Source organism: Aythya ferina, assembly GCF_964211825.1.
Source record: "Aythya ferina genome assembly, chromosome: 1".
NCBI classification, from domain to species: Eukaryota; Metazoa; Chordata; class Aves; order Anseriformes; family Anatidae; genus Aythya; species Aythya ferina.
Genome location: NC_140296.1, coordinates 124273522 through 124291622, shown reverse-complemented (window position 1 = coordinate 124291622; position 18101 = coordinate 124273522). Strand labels below are relative to the sequence as shown.

The window sequence follows — 18101 nt, the reverse complement described above, 5'->3', positions numbered from 1 at the left end:
TGCTCTGAGCAGGTTCCATAGAAAAACAACAGCAAACCCGCCTCCCCCTGCGCATCCCCAAGGCCCCTTTGTAAATTTGGTAAATATATCCCTGAATTTACCAGCGGTGGGTGTTGCATCCTGCAGGGATTTCCTGTGTGGGTAAGGGAGGACACACGTGAAACAGAATGGGGAAGGAGAAATTCTGTCCCCTTGCATCGTCCCTTTTCTGATGGTCCAGCAGATACCAACCAAGGGCACACACTTTGATGTAGATTTTTGAGCCGTGGGTGGTGGGAAGGGGCAGCCATTCACACGAGTGACTTCTGCTGGGGCATGCCAGTGGCAGTTCATGGGCTTGAGCTTTCCACAGAAGCACGTAACCTTCATCAGTATTGTCTCGTGTTAGAGGCAGCTGAGCAACCTTCTCCTGGATGCAGCAGGACGAGAAGATACACCCTCCATGAATGGAAAAAAAAGAGTTTGGTTGCAAATCACCTTCATGAAGAGGTTCCTTCTTTACCTATTTCCCTAGCCTCTAGTGCGTGCGTCACTCAAATAAGGCTGCAGCAGAAGTACGCACATAGCCTGTGTGGCTTGAGGCTTTCAGCGCAGGGTAAGTGTGCAGTGAAGGTGGATGGGGCTTCCCCAGGAAACTGAGCATTCAAATTTGTCACAAGGAAATTATGGCAGGCCATTGGAGCCTCATTGTGTGCCACGGTAGAACTTCCTTTTAAGTAGATGTAATGAATTAAGAACACCCAAGAAGCTTAGCAAACAATATCAACATTATCTACTGTGAGTGTAGCCAGTGAATATTGTCCTCCAAACAAAGCAGGCAGTGGTGACTTCATGTCTCACATTACATGTGTTTGTGCACAGTTTATATCTTGTGTTGTCCTCATTTGGTTAATTGAGAACTTCTATACTTTCAAGGCTGTCAGCTTCAGGGGCTACTTACTGGGTCTGGCCTGTAGGAGTGGTTCACTAGTCCTAAAGTTATTTGGCTACTGAACTTTTACTGAGAGTGAACTGTAATTAAAGTATTTTTTTTTTAGCCCTTTTGCCATCTAATAGCTATCTGCATTCACATGTTTGCTTAGACCCAGGAATCCATGGGTTTCAATTAGCACCTTTAAATTAAGCCTGGGGGCTGCAGTCAGCAGCAGCCTGGGAAAGGGACCTGTGTTTTTTTCAGAAACAATGAGCAACTCCCACTTGGTCTAGTGTTTTCTGAAAGTGTGGCTGCAGTGACTTGTGTTTTCAAACTCTTTTTCTTTCCTTTAACCCGCAGTACCATAGCTTTAATCATATATTCTTATTTGCAGGCCAAACAGTTAAAGTTGGATTGGTTCTTACATTGTGCAATTAAAATTTGAGCCCACTCCAAGCAGAATATAGCAGAGCAACAGAAGGGTTAAAATAACTTGTCTCAATAGCACTCTTCATTGGGTTCTGGATTTCCACTGTGCCCCCGTAAAGCAAAACTCCTCAGCAGCCAGTGGAGGTTGCAAAACAAAGTTTTTATGCAGTAATGTCACCTGCAAGTTTTATTTTCCTGCCCTGGCGAAAGAACAAACAAGCAAAAACAGTAACAAGAGAATTGTATTTTCCCCAACACATTCACACAGTCCTTTCATCTCTGCTCACGCTAAGCTGCAGGCCCGTATGCCTTTCCACAGGGGTCTAGACTACCTTCATGTTTGATGAGTGAAGGTACTGACATCTTCACAGCAGATGCCTGTTCTTGTATATGGGATCTGTAAATAGGGAATTAAATTCTGCAACATAGCCTCACCCTTCCTGCTGGGCTGCCTAGAGGCACTCTTACTTTCATCAGGCTGCAACAAAATTTTCTTCTAACAACTCTCTTACTTCAACCTTTCCAGCATGGATGGAGAGGAACCAGGCATACCCTGCACAACCAGGAGCACTTACGTCTGCTTTTGGGGGTGTAGAACAAGAGTCAAGAGTAATGAAGGTCAACTGTGCTGTCTTCTGAAGTCCTTACTCTTCTCCTCTAGGTACAGTGCACCCTTCCTCTTCTAAGTACCCTCTCTTCAAGATGGGCCAGGAGGGACATAACCAAGTAGAAGGCATATAGGAACCAAAACATACAAAATTTACTCATTTGTCTGTTGGAATATTTCAGAGCCCAGGTCTGTACATTTTCTTCACCCCATCATCTACCAGCATGCACACTTGCAATATTCATCTGAAATATTACCAAATTTGGGGGCTATTTCTCCATCCCTAACTCCTCCATTTCACCTTGTTTTACTGGGTTTGTATCAGGCCCACGAGTACTGTCATGACTAGCGCAATGCTATCTGTAGGTGTGAGGCAGATTAATATGGCAAAGCACAACACTGACTATGGTGTGAAAGGGTTAGCCATGTATGCCATGTGGAATATTACAGCAGCAACACTTTGTTAAGCATACAACTACTAGCAACATAATCAATCATGAATACATGTCATTGTGCTCTCGCAACGTTCTCCAGGGGCATTTACAAGCTGTTCTCCCCCTCCACCGAAGCAGGCAGGTTGGAGGTTAAGCCACCTCAGCCGGAAGAAAACAGTAGGAAGCTAGTAGCTTGGTCTAGTGCAATGGAGTCTAGGAAGGGTATAGTCCAGTATTTCTTGCTGGGCGGAAAGGAGAAATTGGGACATTACTAAATATAAATAGCAAGGCGCTCTGTCACATTAAATACTTTACATGTTCACACCCTTGGCTGTACACAGCATGCAGGACGTTGGGGGCTTTTTTATTTTCCCCCTGACTGTGCTTTCCCCAAGTGAAACTGTCTATCTTGCTTTTGAAGAGCTGAGAGTCCTGATGCACATGGTTACAGATCACATATACTGGGTAAAGAGGGAATATTATACATAGTGGGGAAGAGGAATATTATACATAAATGTAAAAGCAGAGTATAGTGGAATTGCCCAGTGCCTCCCGTAGTCAGCTGAGTTGCAGTCTGGCAGGAAAAGCTTACAGAGGCAAGGCAGCATGCAAAGTTCTGCTTAAGCCCCACCAGAGGCAATCTTCACTTGTCCTTCCAAGATGTCCTGATTTCAATAAAGCAAATGCAAATTCAGTTCAAGGCTCCCCAGACACAGGCTTCTGACAGTCCTTCCTCTGGAGGCATGTGTGTTACCCTGCCGGCACTAACAATAACGTGTGGTGGGGCTGTGTCACAGATGTGTATCTTTGTTGTCTTTCCCATTCAGAAGCAAGAGGTGAGCAAGTTCCTCTTGGGGACTGGTGCGCTTTTCATGATCTTCTTTTGTTAGGAATGTACCGTGTTCTCTGTGACAGAGCCACCTCCAGTGCCTATAAAATTTCGAGAATTAGCTGATGGCAGGGAAGGCTCTGCCTCAGGGCTTGGTACCTCTTCTTTGGTGTCTCCCACCACTGATTCCTGCGAGCTGGACTCTGGGCTGGAAGCTGCCTGGAAGCCAGGCTCAGCACCGAGGGACTCACTGTTCTGCAGGGGAAGCAGGGCCCGGTGCCGCATCAGGCTGTCGTCACTGTTCTGGGCCTCCAGGGAGTTCCTGCGCTTGGTGTTCCTGTTGGCCATGGCGTTCTTCTGCGGTTCCTCGAAGCTCAGGGACAGGGTAACCGTGCCGCTCCCGAAGCTGACCTTTTGCTTGCACCCACGCTGCTGCTGGCGCTGCCGCTCAGCCGAGGCTGGTAGAGGAAAAGGGTCTTCATGGTTGCTTTTGCTGCTGATGGAGGAAGAAGGGGTGGATCCGGTGGAGCCCCCGAGGCTGTTGGAGCGCTTGCGTGACACGTTGCTCCGTCTCAACGTGGCCCTGGCAGCCACCTTGAAAGCATGGGCGGCTGTGCTGCAGCGCACTTCCTCGATTGTGTTGCGGGATGGCTTGAAGAGAATAATGTAGACTTTGTTGAAGAAGATGCAGGCCAGGAGCCCAAAGCTGGCAGCCAGTATCGCAATCACCTCCACAGCAGAGACAAACTTGCCATATGTGCTGGCATAAGCAGGGATGAAGGAGATCCAGACAATGAAAAAGATCAGCATGCTGAAGGTGATGAACTTGGCCTCGTTGAAGTTCTCAGGGAGTTTTCGAGACTTGAAGGCGAAGAAGAAGCAAATGGCTGCCAGAAGGCAGGTGTAGCCAATGAGGAAGCCAAGGGCCATCAGGGAGCCCTCATGGCAAGTGATGAAAATAATCTCGTCCTCCAGTTCATGGTTTCGATAACTGGATGGTGGGGCTGTGTAGAGCCAAATCACGCAGATGACAATCTGTACAAATGTGCACAAGAAGACCAGGAGAAACTGGAGGTTGAGGCCCCACCACTTTCGGTGGAGGCTTGTGGGGATCTTTGCCTCAAAGACAAGCAGGACGCGGTTGGTTTTCACCAGGATGCAGGAGATGCAGAGCACGAAGCTGATGCCAAAAGCTGGCTGCCGCAGACGACAAGTCCAGTTCTGGGGCTCACCAATGAAGAACAGTGAGCTGGAGAAGCAGCAGAGCAAGGAGAAGAGGAGGAGGTAGGACAGCTCCCGATTTGTGGCCTTGACAATGGGAGTGTTGCGAAATTTTGTGAAGACTCCCAGGACAAAAGAAGTCAGGAAAATTCCCAGCACAGCAAAGAGAGTCAGGGCAATCCCAAAGGGCTCTGTCCAGGACAGAAACTCTATTTGCTTGGGGATGCAGGATGTGTGGTTCTCATTGGACCAGTAATCCTCTGGGCATTTGTCACAAGCGCTTGCGTCTGAAAAAGAAGTGACGGGGAGAGGGAAGGTTTGTCAGAATAAGAGACTGAAATGGGAGACAAAGTGCATGGCAGCTACACCCTGTTCTTCACCTTAAATACAGGGAGTGTTCCCTTCAGATGCCTGCAGGTTCACAATATCATTTATTACTGTCTCAGAGTGTTCTACAGTGAAACAAGAAGCCTGCCAACTTAAAACAAAACAAAACAAAACAAACAAACAAAAAATGAAAACAAAACAAAAAACAACAACACAATAACAACAAAAAAAATCATGCCCATGCACTCTGTTTTTTGGATCCATTTCTTGGTAAAACTTTGCAGAGCTTGTTTGATTACTTTTAGCTGTTACACAAGCTGTGTCCCCCTCTGTTTCTTCGTTTTTATCATCTGCTTCTCTCTGTCTTCATGCCTCTCGCACTCTTATCATCATGTGAAACATCCTGCCTGTCTCTACTAGAGAGAAAATGAAAAACGTGCTTGCCTCCTTAAGTGCTTGAGAGCTTATTTCTTATTCCGTGGAAGTGAGTCTTAGAACTGTTTAAATTGCTCATCTCTGAAGGCAGGAAATGCCCTTGACTCCCAGCACACTCTCATTTCATGCTGGAACATCATGGGAAGATGTGTCCTAAGGATACCACTCAGACAAGCGTCCCACTGATAGTTGCAGAGGGAGAATTCATGCCTCTGTCTCCTTCCTCTGCATAAAAATAATTAGAACCTATTGGGATGGCAACATCTGTCTCCAATGGCTGCCATAATCAAAAGGGAAGAGCCTGCTGCTCCTGCTTTTCAACCCAGACAGGTCTTGTGCTCCATTGGTGAGGGTCATGACTCCTTTGATAGCAGTGGAAAGGGGTTGAGAGCAACGAGTTAGAGGTTACATCCTGCCTCTTCCTTTGGGATCCCATCAGGATAGCAGTGGGCTGCAGTGAGTGCTGGGAACAAACACTCAAAAAACCCCTTTCAAAGGGGAACCCCTTTCTAAGCTCCCCTTGAGCTTTGCACCTGTGTGTGGACAGAAGCCCTGAGAATAACTCCCTGAGAAGCTCCTTGGTGCTAATGAAGAAGTTGGGAATGCAGAGCTAATGAGTGCAAAGTATTTCAAGCTCTCTCTTCTGGAGGGGTGACTGTGGGGAGCATCCACTGCTTGATATGATTCTGCTCTCCTAATGACTGCTTGTCTCTCTCACCTAAGTTGTTCACCTGAAAAACTTGCACTGGATGTAAAAGCACACTCAGAAGCTCCCATCACCATGTCATTTCATTTACTTTTGTTCAGCCAATCTTTTTTTTTTTTTTTTTGTGTGTCTTTTACCCGGAAGCCTATTGCAAACTGCATGCATGGCAAAGCTAACTTCACATGCCAGGGAATTCAGCCACCTCCACCTGATACAGAGGCAACTATTTATCACTGCATCCTAAAGAAGTGCTTTCACTTTTGTCTTGAGCTGACCTAGAGACTACACTGCCACATAAGGGAGCAAAACAGATCTCCCTCCTCCCCCAGGGCTGCTCATTCCTTCCCCTCTTTGTGTTAGCACGAGAATTCATGCAGCTTCTTGTTCCAGTTGGAAATGCAATCTGCCAAAAAATGAGATTGTTTTCAGGAAGACCACAGACCTAATCCAATTTGCTCTGTGGTTGCACAAGTACTAGACAATGGATGAAAGCAAACAGCTTGGGGAGGAGACGAGAGATTGTCTCTTTCAGTAGTATCACTATGTCAGTTTGATGAGACTGGTTGTGAAACTGTTCTCTGTGCCTATAAAACTGGTAAGTACAGGAAGTAAAGAGCATTGCTGTCAGCTGAAATTGCAGCAGAAAACTGAGGAGTCAGAAAGCAGTCATTCCCTCAGCCTCACAAATTTCACAAATGTACCAGGGCCAGCTCCCAAAATCTTGTGAAAAACACCAAATGACACCTATTAAAAATGACCAGGATTGCTTCTATTTAATTAAAATATGTTACATGTAAGCAACTTGTAATATATGTTTATGTACCTATAGTGCTTTAAAGTGCTATGTGTTTACTATGTGTTCTTGTAAAAGTATTACAATTCCTGTCTGATAGGATGCAGATTAGATTCTCTCCCAAAGGAGAATACTTCTTAAGTTTTGCATGCAGCCTACTGGTTTTCATCTCAAGTAAGGTCTGCAGTATGCACTGGGGCTGGTGCTGCTGGAGAGGGTCCTGAGTACTCTGCAGTATGTGGGGGACTGCTGCTTGGAAAGGATTTACTTGCCTTCGTTAGCCTGGGCATGTTCAACACCGAGGAAGTTGTTGGTGTTGGAAGTTGGTGAAGGAAGAAGATGGTGTTGGATGTTCAGAAAATTTCAAGCAACTCTAAAACTGGAGTTAACTTTTCCCTTCACTGCAGAACCTGTGTGGCTTGATCCAAGCTCCCACCTCAACCAACAAAAAGAATGCTGTGGCTGTGGGTGTTTGATAGGACCCAAGAGATTCTGCTGTCTTGCAGCACCAATGTTAAGAAGCTGTGGTTGGTGACCCCATAAAGGGAAATGTTCCTCTTTGCTTTTGAAGTCGGGAATGGAATGGTCTTTATTTCTCTGTAAAGCATGAAATAAGAAGCTGATAGCAAGAGGAAAGATGGAGGCAGACAGATAATTACAGTACTTAGGACTAGGGTAGAGAGTGTCTCTTTCCTCCAGGTTTTTGGAGAAGCAAAAGCTATTGCTACAATGCAGTGGAGTTTGCCTGTGGCCTGAGAGGCTTCCTATGTGCAAGTCCTTTTCAATTTCTCTGCCTTAATTTTCCTAATTCAGAGCAGGAGTGACAAGCAGCTTAGCAGAACACAAGACCTGAGGACCACAGGACTCAATTCCCATAAGCTTCTCAGGAGAATGTCCTTCCAGGCTTTCTGTGAAAGCCCCTGGCAAAGCAGCCTCCAGCTCAGCACTGCAGGTAAGTGACTTTAACAGAACTGTAGGTGATGCACAGAAGGCTCATATGGTCCACTGCAAACCCCAGAGCAACCCTGTGGGTATTACCTGTTTCATCACTGTACTCCCCGTCGGGGCAGTCCACACACTCGAAGCAGCAGGTGGGCTCTCCCTCAATAATACCTTTTCTGGTGCCTGGGAGGCAGTCCCTGCTGCAGTTAGAGAAAGGTACCTGTAAGAAAAGAGACCAAAGAAGGTTAATGGTAATAGTGCCCTATGTACAGACTTCCCACAGCAGGACCTTGGGATTACTCCAAGGGTGTTGCTGCTTGGTTAAATGTTGGAGAGCCTCAGACAGTCCCCTCTTCTTTCCACAGAAGAGACACATCTTGCATAATAGTCTTCCCTTAAGCCTCTGCAGTGATACCTGTTTGAAGGATTGCATCAAGGAATGGTGGGGAAGATCAGCAAGAGCTCTGTAATCTCTACTGTGTTGTGTGCACTGTGAACTGGTTTGTGACCCATGAGACATATGCTAAAAAACAGTCAGTAGGTGATTAAAAGAAAAGACAATCCATGTCTACTGGCAGGAATTTGAGTCAGCGTTGGAGATGATGACCTCTGACTACTGATCCCCAATCCCATAGACTGTGTATCGACTACTAAAGATTTATGGGACTTAAAACGGTTCCCTGAAACCCACTTTCTCCCAATGTCCTGAAGACCCTCTCTGGCCTAGAAACAAAAAGTAACATAACTATGCAAGAGGAGCCTTCATATTAAAGAGAGAAAGGCCCCATTTTAACAACACTGAGCATCTACAGATGCAGATCAGCAGCTATATGGCAGATACAGAAAAGGGGATGTCCACAAGAAGTACACCTTAAGTTTTCCATGTTTAAGTCCATAGAGGAGACTTGTAAACCCCCCATCTCACTTTCATCAGAACTTTCAGCAGAAAGGTTACTTGGGTTTCCAGGCTTTTGCTGCTGCAAATGACCAGAAGTGTCACCTTCTGACTGCACATTTATCCTATGCATGAACCCACCAGGGCATGGTCATATCCTGTCAGTAAATGGTCAGATGAGCATGCATGGGCATGTAAAAATGTTAGTTAAACCCACATTTTCCACTGCCAGCAGAGTGCCCTGACCTGTATGTAGCTAAGGGCTGCTCTGGTTGAAAGCCTCCACTCATGTTTTTTTGCAGGTTTTCTGCTATGTGGAAAGGAATGAGCCTACCTCCCCTTCTCCATTCCTTAACGTAGGATCTAAAACCTACCTGAATCCTTTAACTTCCTCGCTTTTCCTATTGCCTGGCCCAAGTGCTGCTAACCTTCTCATCTCCAGAAAGCTCCTCTGTGGATATGCTTAGGCAGCGACCCTGGGTTTTAGTCTAGAAATTGCCTGTGTGCAGGCATAAACCTCAGCCACAGGGTAAGCAAGTCATGGGTAGTGGCAACTCCTTTGTGGAGATGCCCACCTTTTGGCTCAGGTATTCACATGCAGCTGAGAGTGGTTGCTGCTGCCTGTTGCTCTGAAAAACAGTTGCAGCACAGTTTGGGAATCCTGGTTCTAAGCTGTTAATCAGGATTGCAAAATCAACTGGTCAGTTGCATATCCAGGGCAAATTCCAGCAGCTCCCCACCTGAAGCACTCTTTGCAGTGAATTGTTAATACCTATTCCCTGGGTCAGTTTTTCTGCACACTGTGCATCCACCAAGAGGATTTGATCACTCTAAACTGTCCTTCCCTAGGCTGCCAGTGATGAGCTTGAACAGGGCTGAATCAAAACCCCAACTGAAGTTGTGTGCTGCTTCTCCATTATCTACTAAGCCGATTGTGCTGCCAAAGAGGAAAATTAAATACGTTTGACATGATTTCATCTTGACAAATCCAGGTTGCCTTTTTCTTATCAGTTTACTATCCTCTAAGTGTTTATAAATTGTTTAATATATTTTTTATCAAGTTTTTGGGGTTACTGAAGCTCAGCTCAATTGTGTGTAATTCCCTTGGCTCTCCAATATCTGCTTTTAGAAGCAGGTATTATGATTACCCTCCCCTAATCCTTTGAGACATCACTCGTCCTCCACATTTCTCAATGACAAATTTCTAGTACTTTTGAGATTGCTTTGGCTGTCTTCTTCAGTATTCTGTGGGAAATTTCATCAAGTTCTGCCAGAATGAATCTATCTTACCTACTCTTTAACTTGTTCTTTTGCAAATCTGGCCAATACTGCTGTTCCCATGTTAAAATTAATTATGTTTAATCTTTTTTTTTTTTTTTTTTGAGGAAGATTGAAGGCCAGAAGTCTTCAATGAGTAGTGTACTGGATAGTCTTTTGAGCAGAGCCTTTTATCTTGAAGAAATTCAAATTTTATAAACTGAAAAAAAATACCTACAGTAGACCTAAAGATCATGATCCCTTCCTGGTGGCACACAATTTACCTGTCCTGTCATGAAAGTCATCAATATCCAGCTGCATAGGACAGTGAATAGAGATAAATGTTACACTGTTGGAGGAATGCAGACCAAAAAAAAACATAATTACTCAGTTTAAGTGGAAAAAAGGAAAGGAAAGGAAAGGAAAGGAAAGGAAAGGAAAGGAAAGGAAAGGAAAGGAAAGGAAAGGAAAGGAAAGGAAAGGAAAGGAAAGGAAAGGAAAGGAAAGGAAAGGAAAGGAAAGGAAAGGAAAGGAAAGGAAAGGAAAGGAAAGGAAAGAAGAGAAGAGAAGAGAAGAGAAGAGAAGAGAAGAGAAGAGAAGAGAAGAGAAGAGAAGAGAAGAGAAGAGAAGAGAAGAGAAGAGAAGAAAAGAAAAGAAAAGAAAAGAAAAGAAAAGAAAAGAAAAGAAAAGAAAAGAAAAGAAAAGAAAAGAAAAGAAAAGAAAAGAAAAGAAAAGGAGTGTCCTGAGTGTTGGAAAAGGTGCCAGTGACATTTGTAACAATCAGAAGAAGGGATCAGAGTATCGGGGTTTTTAACTCCACTTGCAGTTTAGGCTCAGTCTCTAGCTGCACTTAGAAAAGCCAGGGCTTGGTATTTCTGCAGTGGTGAGCTCTGCCTGATTAGCAGATCCTGATTAGGCAGAGAGCACTTAATTTAATCCGTAAGTGAAACTGGTGTAGCTGGAGTAAAGGTAATGCTTAACTGATGATGTAAAGGTGTAAGGCAAATATAGTTGTTCAGACAGAGTTACTCAGTCTGCCAGCCAAAGCGAATAATCACCTGGAAGCGAATTGCCTTATTCATTCATCAGGTGCCAATTTAACACATCTAAATGTTGCAGCAGTGCCCGATGGCAACATTTTTAAACTAACACACCCTGTGTCACCTCCCAGGCCACAAGCTCAGTAGCTGCTCCAGGAGCCAAGCTGTCTGTTCTGTCCAGTCTGTACACTTAGCTCTTGTCTGGAGATCTCTGCACTATCATGTTCCCATCATGTGAGGAGAGAGCCCTGGAGGCTAGAGAAATACAATCATGATAAAAAGGTCTTACACCTACAACTAAGCAGAAAAGGACCTAGGCCTAATGAAAGTCAGTGGTTACATCAAGTACTTTTGAGACATATACCTATACATACACCTTCTGGTAAATTAAAGAAAGGTATCAGGTGCTGGTGTGTTCCACCATTTGAGAACCAAGTCCAAGTTAACCTAGGACAACAAACAGGAGTTGTGCTGTTTGTTTTGCAAGGCAAAGACATGAGGAAGGCTCTGGGACATGGAGGGTAAAGACAGCAGAAACAGCTTAACTTGGAACAGGAAGAGACAATTCTTGTTTCAGAGATACTGGGAGCAGAAGAGATGTCTGTTTTCAGTGATGAAACTACTGTGCTCAAGAAACCTTGACCTAGTCAACAGCCAGGCTTGGGCAATGAATTTCTAATCTTTGTAGAAACAGCATTACGAAAACCTAAGCTAACTATTTGGGCCAGAGAAAAGGCATTATTTAAAGCATTCGTACATAGGCTTATCAAATGTATAGGAAGGGAGAAGCAGCTCATTATTTCCAGAAGTGTGTACTGAGGGCGTGAAGGACTGGGGAAGAGAATATGTATACAATAAGATGAATGGGTGTTTTAATGAGGCATGGAGCAATAATACGAGGAGTATGCAAGGTTGGTTCAAATTACATCTTGAAGCAACTTGTTAAATACTGCTGTGAGGATTTAAGCACTTACCTCCTTTGAGAATCCACTCCACAGGATTTTGTTTTCGTTGATAAAGAGCCTCTCCCCTTTCTTGGCGTAGACATTGTAGTGCCCAACCTCCTCAAAGACGACTGAGCCATCCTCCGGAGAGAGATGCCAATTTATTATTGAGTAATTCCCTACTAGGTCTCCAAACTCATCAAAGTCCACTTGCTCCCCCATATTATTGGTGAAATTTAAGTGGCGTAGGTGCTTCAGAACCTGGAGAGAGATATAGAGACACTGTGAACACCTGTGTCACAACCCTAACACAGGACATGTCTGCTATTGGGACAAAACTGGAAATAATCACTTTACTACAGTGTTTAATCTCTTAAAAATCACTACATTACAGCAGTAGCTGACTTTTTTCATGAACATCACATGGAAACAGAAACTCTGTACAAACCTTGTAGACATTGCAAAGTATTGTGGCCCATTGGATGGATGGCAGCCATCCGCAACTTTGCTTACTAGTTGCTGCCCCTCTCAGCTTTTTGTTACCCCTCTTCAGTCCCTTCCCACAACCTCTCCAACAGCTCTTCTTTAGGGGCAGAAAAGTGACAGCAGCCACTGAAGTGTTTTGGTCACCCAGGCATCCCACTCACCCTGCTCTTGCAAAATTTATGCTCTACATAAAAGCAATCTTAGAATCATAGAATATCCCAAGTTGGATGAGACCCACAAGCATCACCTAGTTCAACTCCTAGATTCCCAAAAGACCACACAAAAAATTAGACCATGTGTCTCAGAGCACTATCCAAATGCTTCTTGAACTCTGGCAGGCTCAGTGCTGTGACTGCTTCCCTAGGGAACCTGTTCCAGTGCCTGACCACCTTCTCGGTGAAGAATCTTTTCCTGATATCCAGCCTGAACTACCCTTGTCGCAGCTTCAAGCCACTTCCTCAGGTCCAGTTGGCATCATTCATCTCTGAATGATTAATCACTCAGAAACATAAATGCTTGCGAAGCAATTCAAATTTGTCCTTTGATTTAAAAACTCCAAGTCCAATGTACTTGAGTAAAATCCAGCAAATCAGACTTGTTCACCACATGGCAGGCCTGGGCAGTTCACAGCACTTTTTTGGACTCCTGTCTCCTCGTCACATGGTTTCAGGTAATCACATTCTGCCTATCCCCACGTGTTGACTCCTGTAATTTTCATGCCTTAAGCTGTCACATGCTGTGAACAAGAGCAGTTTAAACCAGGAACAGCTGCAGTTGCAAAATTCATGATCCTGATAGCTGGACAAATAGAGAAAAGGAGCAGCAGCATAGAAGAAAACCTGTACAAATGACTGTGAGACAATTCTTTTACATAGTAGGTACTTTTCTAATCTTCAAGAATAAATTGCTGTCTTACGCATTTATCATTTTTTTTTTTTTCTAATTTAAATTGAGATTCTTGTAGAAGTCATGTATGGATTCCAGCTGTTGTGACTCTAACGGCAGCTGGATGTCAGCTGTCCCTAGACCACTGCTGCTCTGGTTCTAGCACCTACAACAGCTTGAGGCCAGTTCTCCCTCTTTTATCTATGGTTGCCCAACCATACAATCCTGGATGGCAAAATGTAAAACAAAATGAACAAGCAAACAAAAACCCAAACTAAATCAGTCTGTGGGCAGGCAGAGACCTCCTCACCCCATAGACATAGAACAGATAAAAATGTTTCACTGAAGCCTTTTCACTTGGAAACATAGGGACAGAGGAGCAGAATCACTTCATTAATTCCTGTCAGTTTTGCTAAATTGTCTCATTTTTCTCTGTTTCCCCTTAGGATCCTTCTATCACAAAATAAAATCCCAAGAGCTCCAGAGATACCCTTGTCTCTTCTCACACTTATATTAATGCCAACCTGAGAGAGTCTGGAACAATCAGAGTAGTACTACACAGGACATGACTGGCTATACTATACTACTTAATCTTTGTGTAATGTTGATGGAAGTACATTGAAATATTAACACACTATTTAGTCTTTGAATGTTGAGTTAGATGGTGGAGGGAAGAGTTTTTTCTGTCTTTCTCATCCCCACTGTCCCTCTTCTGGAGGGACTCCTCCATACTGCATTATCTCACTTTGGCCTTTTTTTCTTTTTACAGTAGGGCTGCAATCCTGGATGTGTTAGCAGGAACCTTGCCCATAAGGAGCCCAAGCACCTGATGATGCAGGAAACCTGCATTCCTCTTCAAGTTCTAGCACCTACCCCAGGGTAACACCTCCAGTATTGACATCCAGACCAGAGTTCAGTCATGATGAGCTGCGTTTCATCCTTCTCCTCACTCCAACAAAATCATAGAATCAAATGTTACACTCTCATGCAGTACTGCAGCACTGCTGAACTACACTAGCCCTGAGTGGGTATCACTGCTGGGTTGAACTTTATCTGTATAGGCAGGAGGTGCAGAACACACATTTCTTTTGATTAAAGTTACTACACACATTAAGGGACAATCTTGCAAGAGCTGTATTTAAGATGCTTCAGTTTAAGTCCTGCCTCTCCTGCTCAGCTGCAGAGGCAGGAGGCTGGCTGTTCTTACTGTCAGTGAGACAAATGATAGAGAAACTTCTGGATCCCCTGGATATTTTTTTAAAATCTATCTTCATAGCATTCATCTCAGTCACTCTGTTCCTTAAAATTCACAGCGGAGGTGCATCAGGACAACGGGAGTAACAAAATAGGTTTCCCCTCTCAGCAAATACCAAAGTTTGCTTTCAAGTGTGAATTTATGAGGGGCACCTTGTGAACCAGTAACTGAGTGACTGCTAGGACATGTTCTTGTTTTAGATGGTAATAAAATCCAAGGATGTCACCTGTATATCACACAACCAGTTTTAATGTCTATGGGATGAAAATACAGTTTAAACAGCCAAGAAATATATAAGCACTAAACTTCAGAAGAGGAAGTTGTAGACTCTACGCTTGCCTAGAATTACTGCTGCACTCTTATAGGCAGCAGTCTGTTAATGATTAGCTAAAGGCTTTACAGTTAAAAACATGTCACTATATTTTGTAACTAAACATAGAAACATAAATACCCAGGACTCAATTCATGAAGACTTAAAAGACCCTGCTTCAGTGAGGGCAACGGCATGTGTCACGGGTGTATGTATAGCATTCTGGAACCAAGAGTTTACAGAAAAAAGTGTTGACCTCATAGCTTGAGTACACCTTCAGCAGCTGGTGGAAGCCTGTGGGGAGCCTGTTCCACAAGCTGCTGACTTCAGATGTTTCTTTCTGTAATTTCTCCCCCTTTTCTTCTGTCTGAATTACAATGCCTTTTAATTAAAACACCTGTTATCAGAAAGAACTTGTAAGGTGCCTTCTAGTCCACCTTCCTAGGCCACTCCTAGCCAGGTAAGGCCATTCCCATGGTAAAGCCATTCCCAGCCATGTTGCCTCCCATGCTTTATCCAGACTGGATATTCTGAGTAATGTTATTTCCACTGCAAGGAGCATAAAAACATAACAGTTGTAGTAGGTCAGACTAGCAGCCCATCTCCCCAGGACCTGTTTCTGACAGTAGCCAAACAGCAAATGCCTAGGCAAGAGTCAAAGGGGACATGATACTTCCCCAGAATACTCACACATTTTGCAGCTCAGTGATTTCCTGGGCCCAAGCTATTTGTACTTTATAACCCATAGTGGATTATTTTTCCATGATGCATATCTGTGTTCTGCACCTGTGCAAGCTTTTCACATCCACAACTTCCTAGCAAAGAGATCTACATTTTATGACAAAAACTACTTGTTGGAACAGAGCAGATGCTAATCTCTTTTGATACACTTTGTGTTTATGTTGGAAGAGACAAAGAATCATGATTTGCAAATCACCTTTTCCATACATCTCAGGATTTTACAAGCCTTTGTCAGATCTCTCTTCAGCTATTTTGTTCCAAGGCTGATGAGTCCTATCTGACTTTGCTGCTTCTTATACAGAAGCTGCTCCATTGACTCTTCTCCAAATTTTCCCAGTCTACCTCATCCATTCAGAGACCTGCATATTTTTGAAGTGAGATGCACCAAGGCTTAATAAGATGGCTCCAGCACAGTTTTCCTCTCCGCCCCCTTTCCAGTAGGACCATTCTTAACACTCCATTTGCTTCTTTGATTATTGCTCAGCCAGAACTGAGCAGTCCACCTGAGGACCTGTTCAGTCTTGAAGATATCATTTGTGATTAGTCAGAACCAACCATTTATTTTTTTCCTTTGCTCATTGTCTTTCAAACAACAGTTTATCCATGAAAGGAATGAATTTGGTGGCAAACGTACGAAGCCACCTAGAAGCCTGAGCTGTCACTACAAACAGGATCTCCCTTATCCACATGCAGCCTGATGCCTTCAAACAACTTCAGGAGGTTTGTAAAATAGGACTTCTTTTCACAAAAGTCATGCTAACTCCTCAGTATATTCTGTTTTGCCTCCATGCTTTATTATTATTATCATTATTATTGTTGTTGTTATTATTATTATTATTATTAAAGTACTATTTCTAATAATGGGCTCAGTCAGTCTTTGCTAGTTGCTTGGATCTCCTCCAGAGCTTTTAAAAAATGATTTTCACACCTGCTATCTTTGTAGGCCTCGGGGCCCAACACAGTTTTAAACAAGAGTTTGGGCACCATAGCCAGGACTTCATCTACTTCATCTATGAGTTCTGGCAGAGCTCTTGGGATAATGTTATTCACTTGCACGTAGTTATTAAGTTTTGAATGCTCCTGTGTCCCCTAGCTTCTTCTACATGCACTGCAATATCAGACAGATCCTCTAGAAGTCCCCTATAAATGAACAAACTCAAGAACCTTCTCAAGTTCTCTCAAGTTCTTCCATAGTGAACACACATTTTTTTTTTCTCTTTCCTGCTATGGCCTTACCTTTTCTTTTGCAGTGATTATCTATGGTCAGATTATCTATGATTATCTGCAGTCACTCCTACTCTTGAAGTGTTTAAAGAAAGATTTCATAGAATCATAGAAAGGTTTGGTTGGAAGGGAGCTTAAAGGTCATCTAGTTCCAACCCCCCTGCCATGGGCAGGAACACCTTCCTCTAGACCAGGTTGCCCAAATCCCCATCCAACCTGGCCTTAAACACTTCCAGGGATGGGGCATCCACAGCCTCTCTGAAAAACCTGTTCCAGTGCCTTCAGAATAAAGAATTTTCTCCTTATATCTAATATAGACCAGGATATGGCTGGCTTTCTGGGCTATAAGACTATTGTATTAGCCCAGTGGTCGTGGCATACAGCATTTGATTTCCAATTGGCAAGTACCAGGAAGAAATATGTGCATGGCACTTCTGAAAGAACAACTCATAAAATGCCATAAAGGCAATGTTCCCTGCAGCAATAGGGTTTTTTATTTCCTCCATTCCTTCCCTTCTATGTATCTATCTTTATCCTCATGCTAGCAAAGCTCTAATTTTTATTGTGTATCCCAATGTATAACTCCTGCTGCTTTCTCTATTTTGGACCATCTTGTTCTTGCTGGTTTTTATGCAGGACCAATTGGTCATTCTGTTGGAAAAGATCCTGGGATGTCTTTCTGTAACGCATTTTCAGCCCCATGCACAAGGTCTGTAGGTGGGTTACTGGGCACCTCATGCTAGAATAATGAAGACTGGTCATTGCCTACTGTACAAGGACTAGGCTATGCTTCAGGATGGAAAGTGTCAGGTTGCCAGCACTGCAGATTAACAAAAGGAGTTTATCTCTGGGCAAAAGGCTGGTGCCAGAGTAGAAGGGAGGGAATACTGATAGTCAGAGACTCACTGACAATACTGCAAAGCAATTCAGGCAAGCTAGGGTGGACATCCCAGCTCTGGTAAAATGCTAAATCTACCAGAGGCTCAAAAAAACATGAAAGAAAGCATTCAGTTCAAGATTCAGGACTAGCTGTACAAAGGCTGAGAATAACTCAAAATCATTCAAGGTTGTTATGCTTCGATAAGAGCTGAATGACATCCTCATAAAGCTAGGTAGGTCAGCAGACAATGTGACTGAATACTAAATGTATATGAAAAATGCAATGTGCCATATATTAAAGTAAGAATTTAAGCTATTCGTGATCCTTACTGGAAGCTAAATTAATTGTAACCACTTAAGACAAAGACCCATTTGTTACTGTAGGCAGCACAGTAAAAAGCTTTGTCTTATGTAGTTGAAAAAGCAAACAAAATATTAGAATAGACTGAGAAAGAATAATGCTGAGAATATGGTGTCAATATGTACCTCAATAATACAGTTTTCCCTGGAAAATGTGTTTAGTTCTAGTTGCTTGATCAGAAAAAAAGA

At 43.6% G+C, this 18101-nt stretch overlaps 1 protein-coding gene and 1 long non-coding RNA gene across 2 annotated transcripts in view; one reads left to right on the top strand and one right to left on the bottom strand.

Annotated features, from left to right (window-relative positions):
• The first annotated feature begins 16 nt into the window (after positions 1 to 16).
• Positions 17 to 2482, top strand: LOC311425475. The gene is made up of 3 exons (XR_014686343.1): positions 17 to 79; positions 391 to 595; positions 1869 to 2482. It is a non-coding gene; the product is annotated as an uncharacterized lncRNA (long non-coding RNA).
• CASR (calcium sensing receptor) overlaps positions 2081 to 18101 on the bottom strand; it is a 73013-nt gene continuing 56992 nt past the window's right edge. Inside the window, exons 5-7 of the mRNA XM_084501174.1 lie at positions 11803 to 12033; positions 7733 to 7856; positions 2081 to 4720 (exon numbers count right to left, since the gene is read on the bottom strand). Of these exons, the coding sequence (XP_084357300.1) occupies positions 3270 to 4720; positions 7733 to 7856; positions 11803 to 12033 (1806 nt within the window). The 3' untranslated portion in view covers positions 2081 to 3269. The remainder of the gene's footprint in view (positions 4721 to 7732; positions 7857 to 11802; positions 12034 to 18101) is intronic.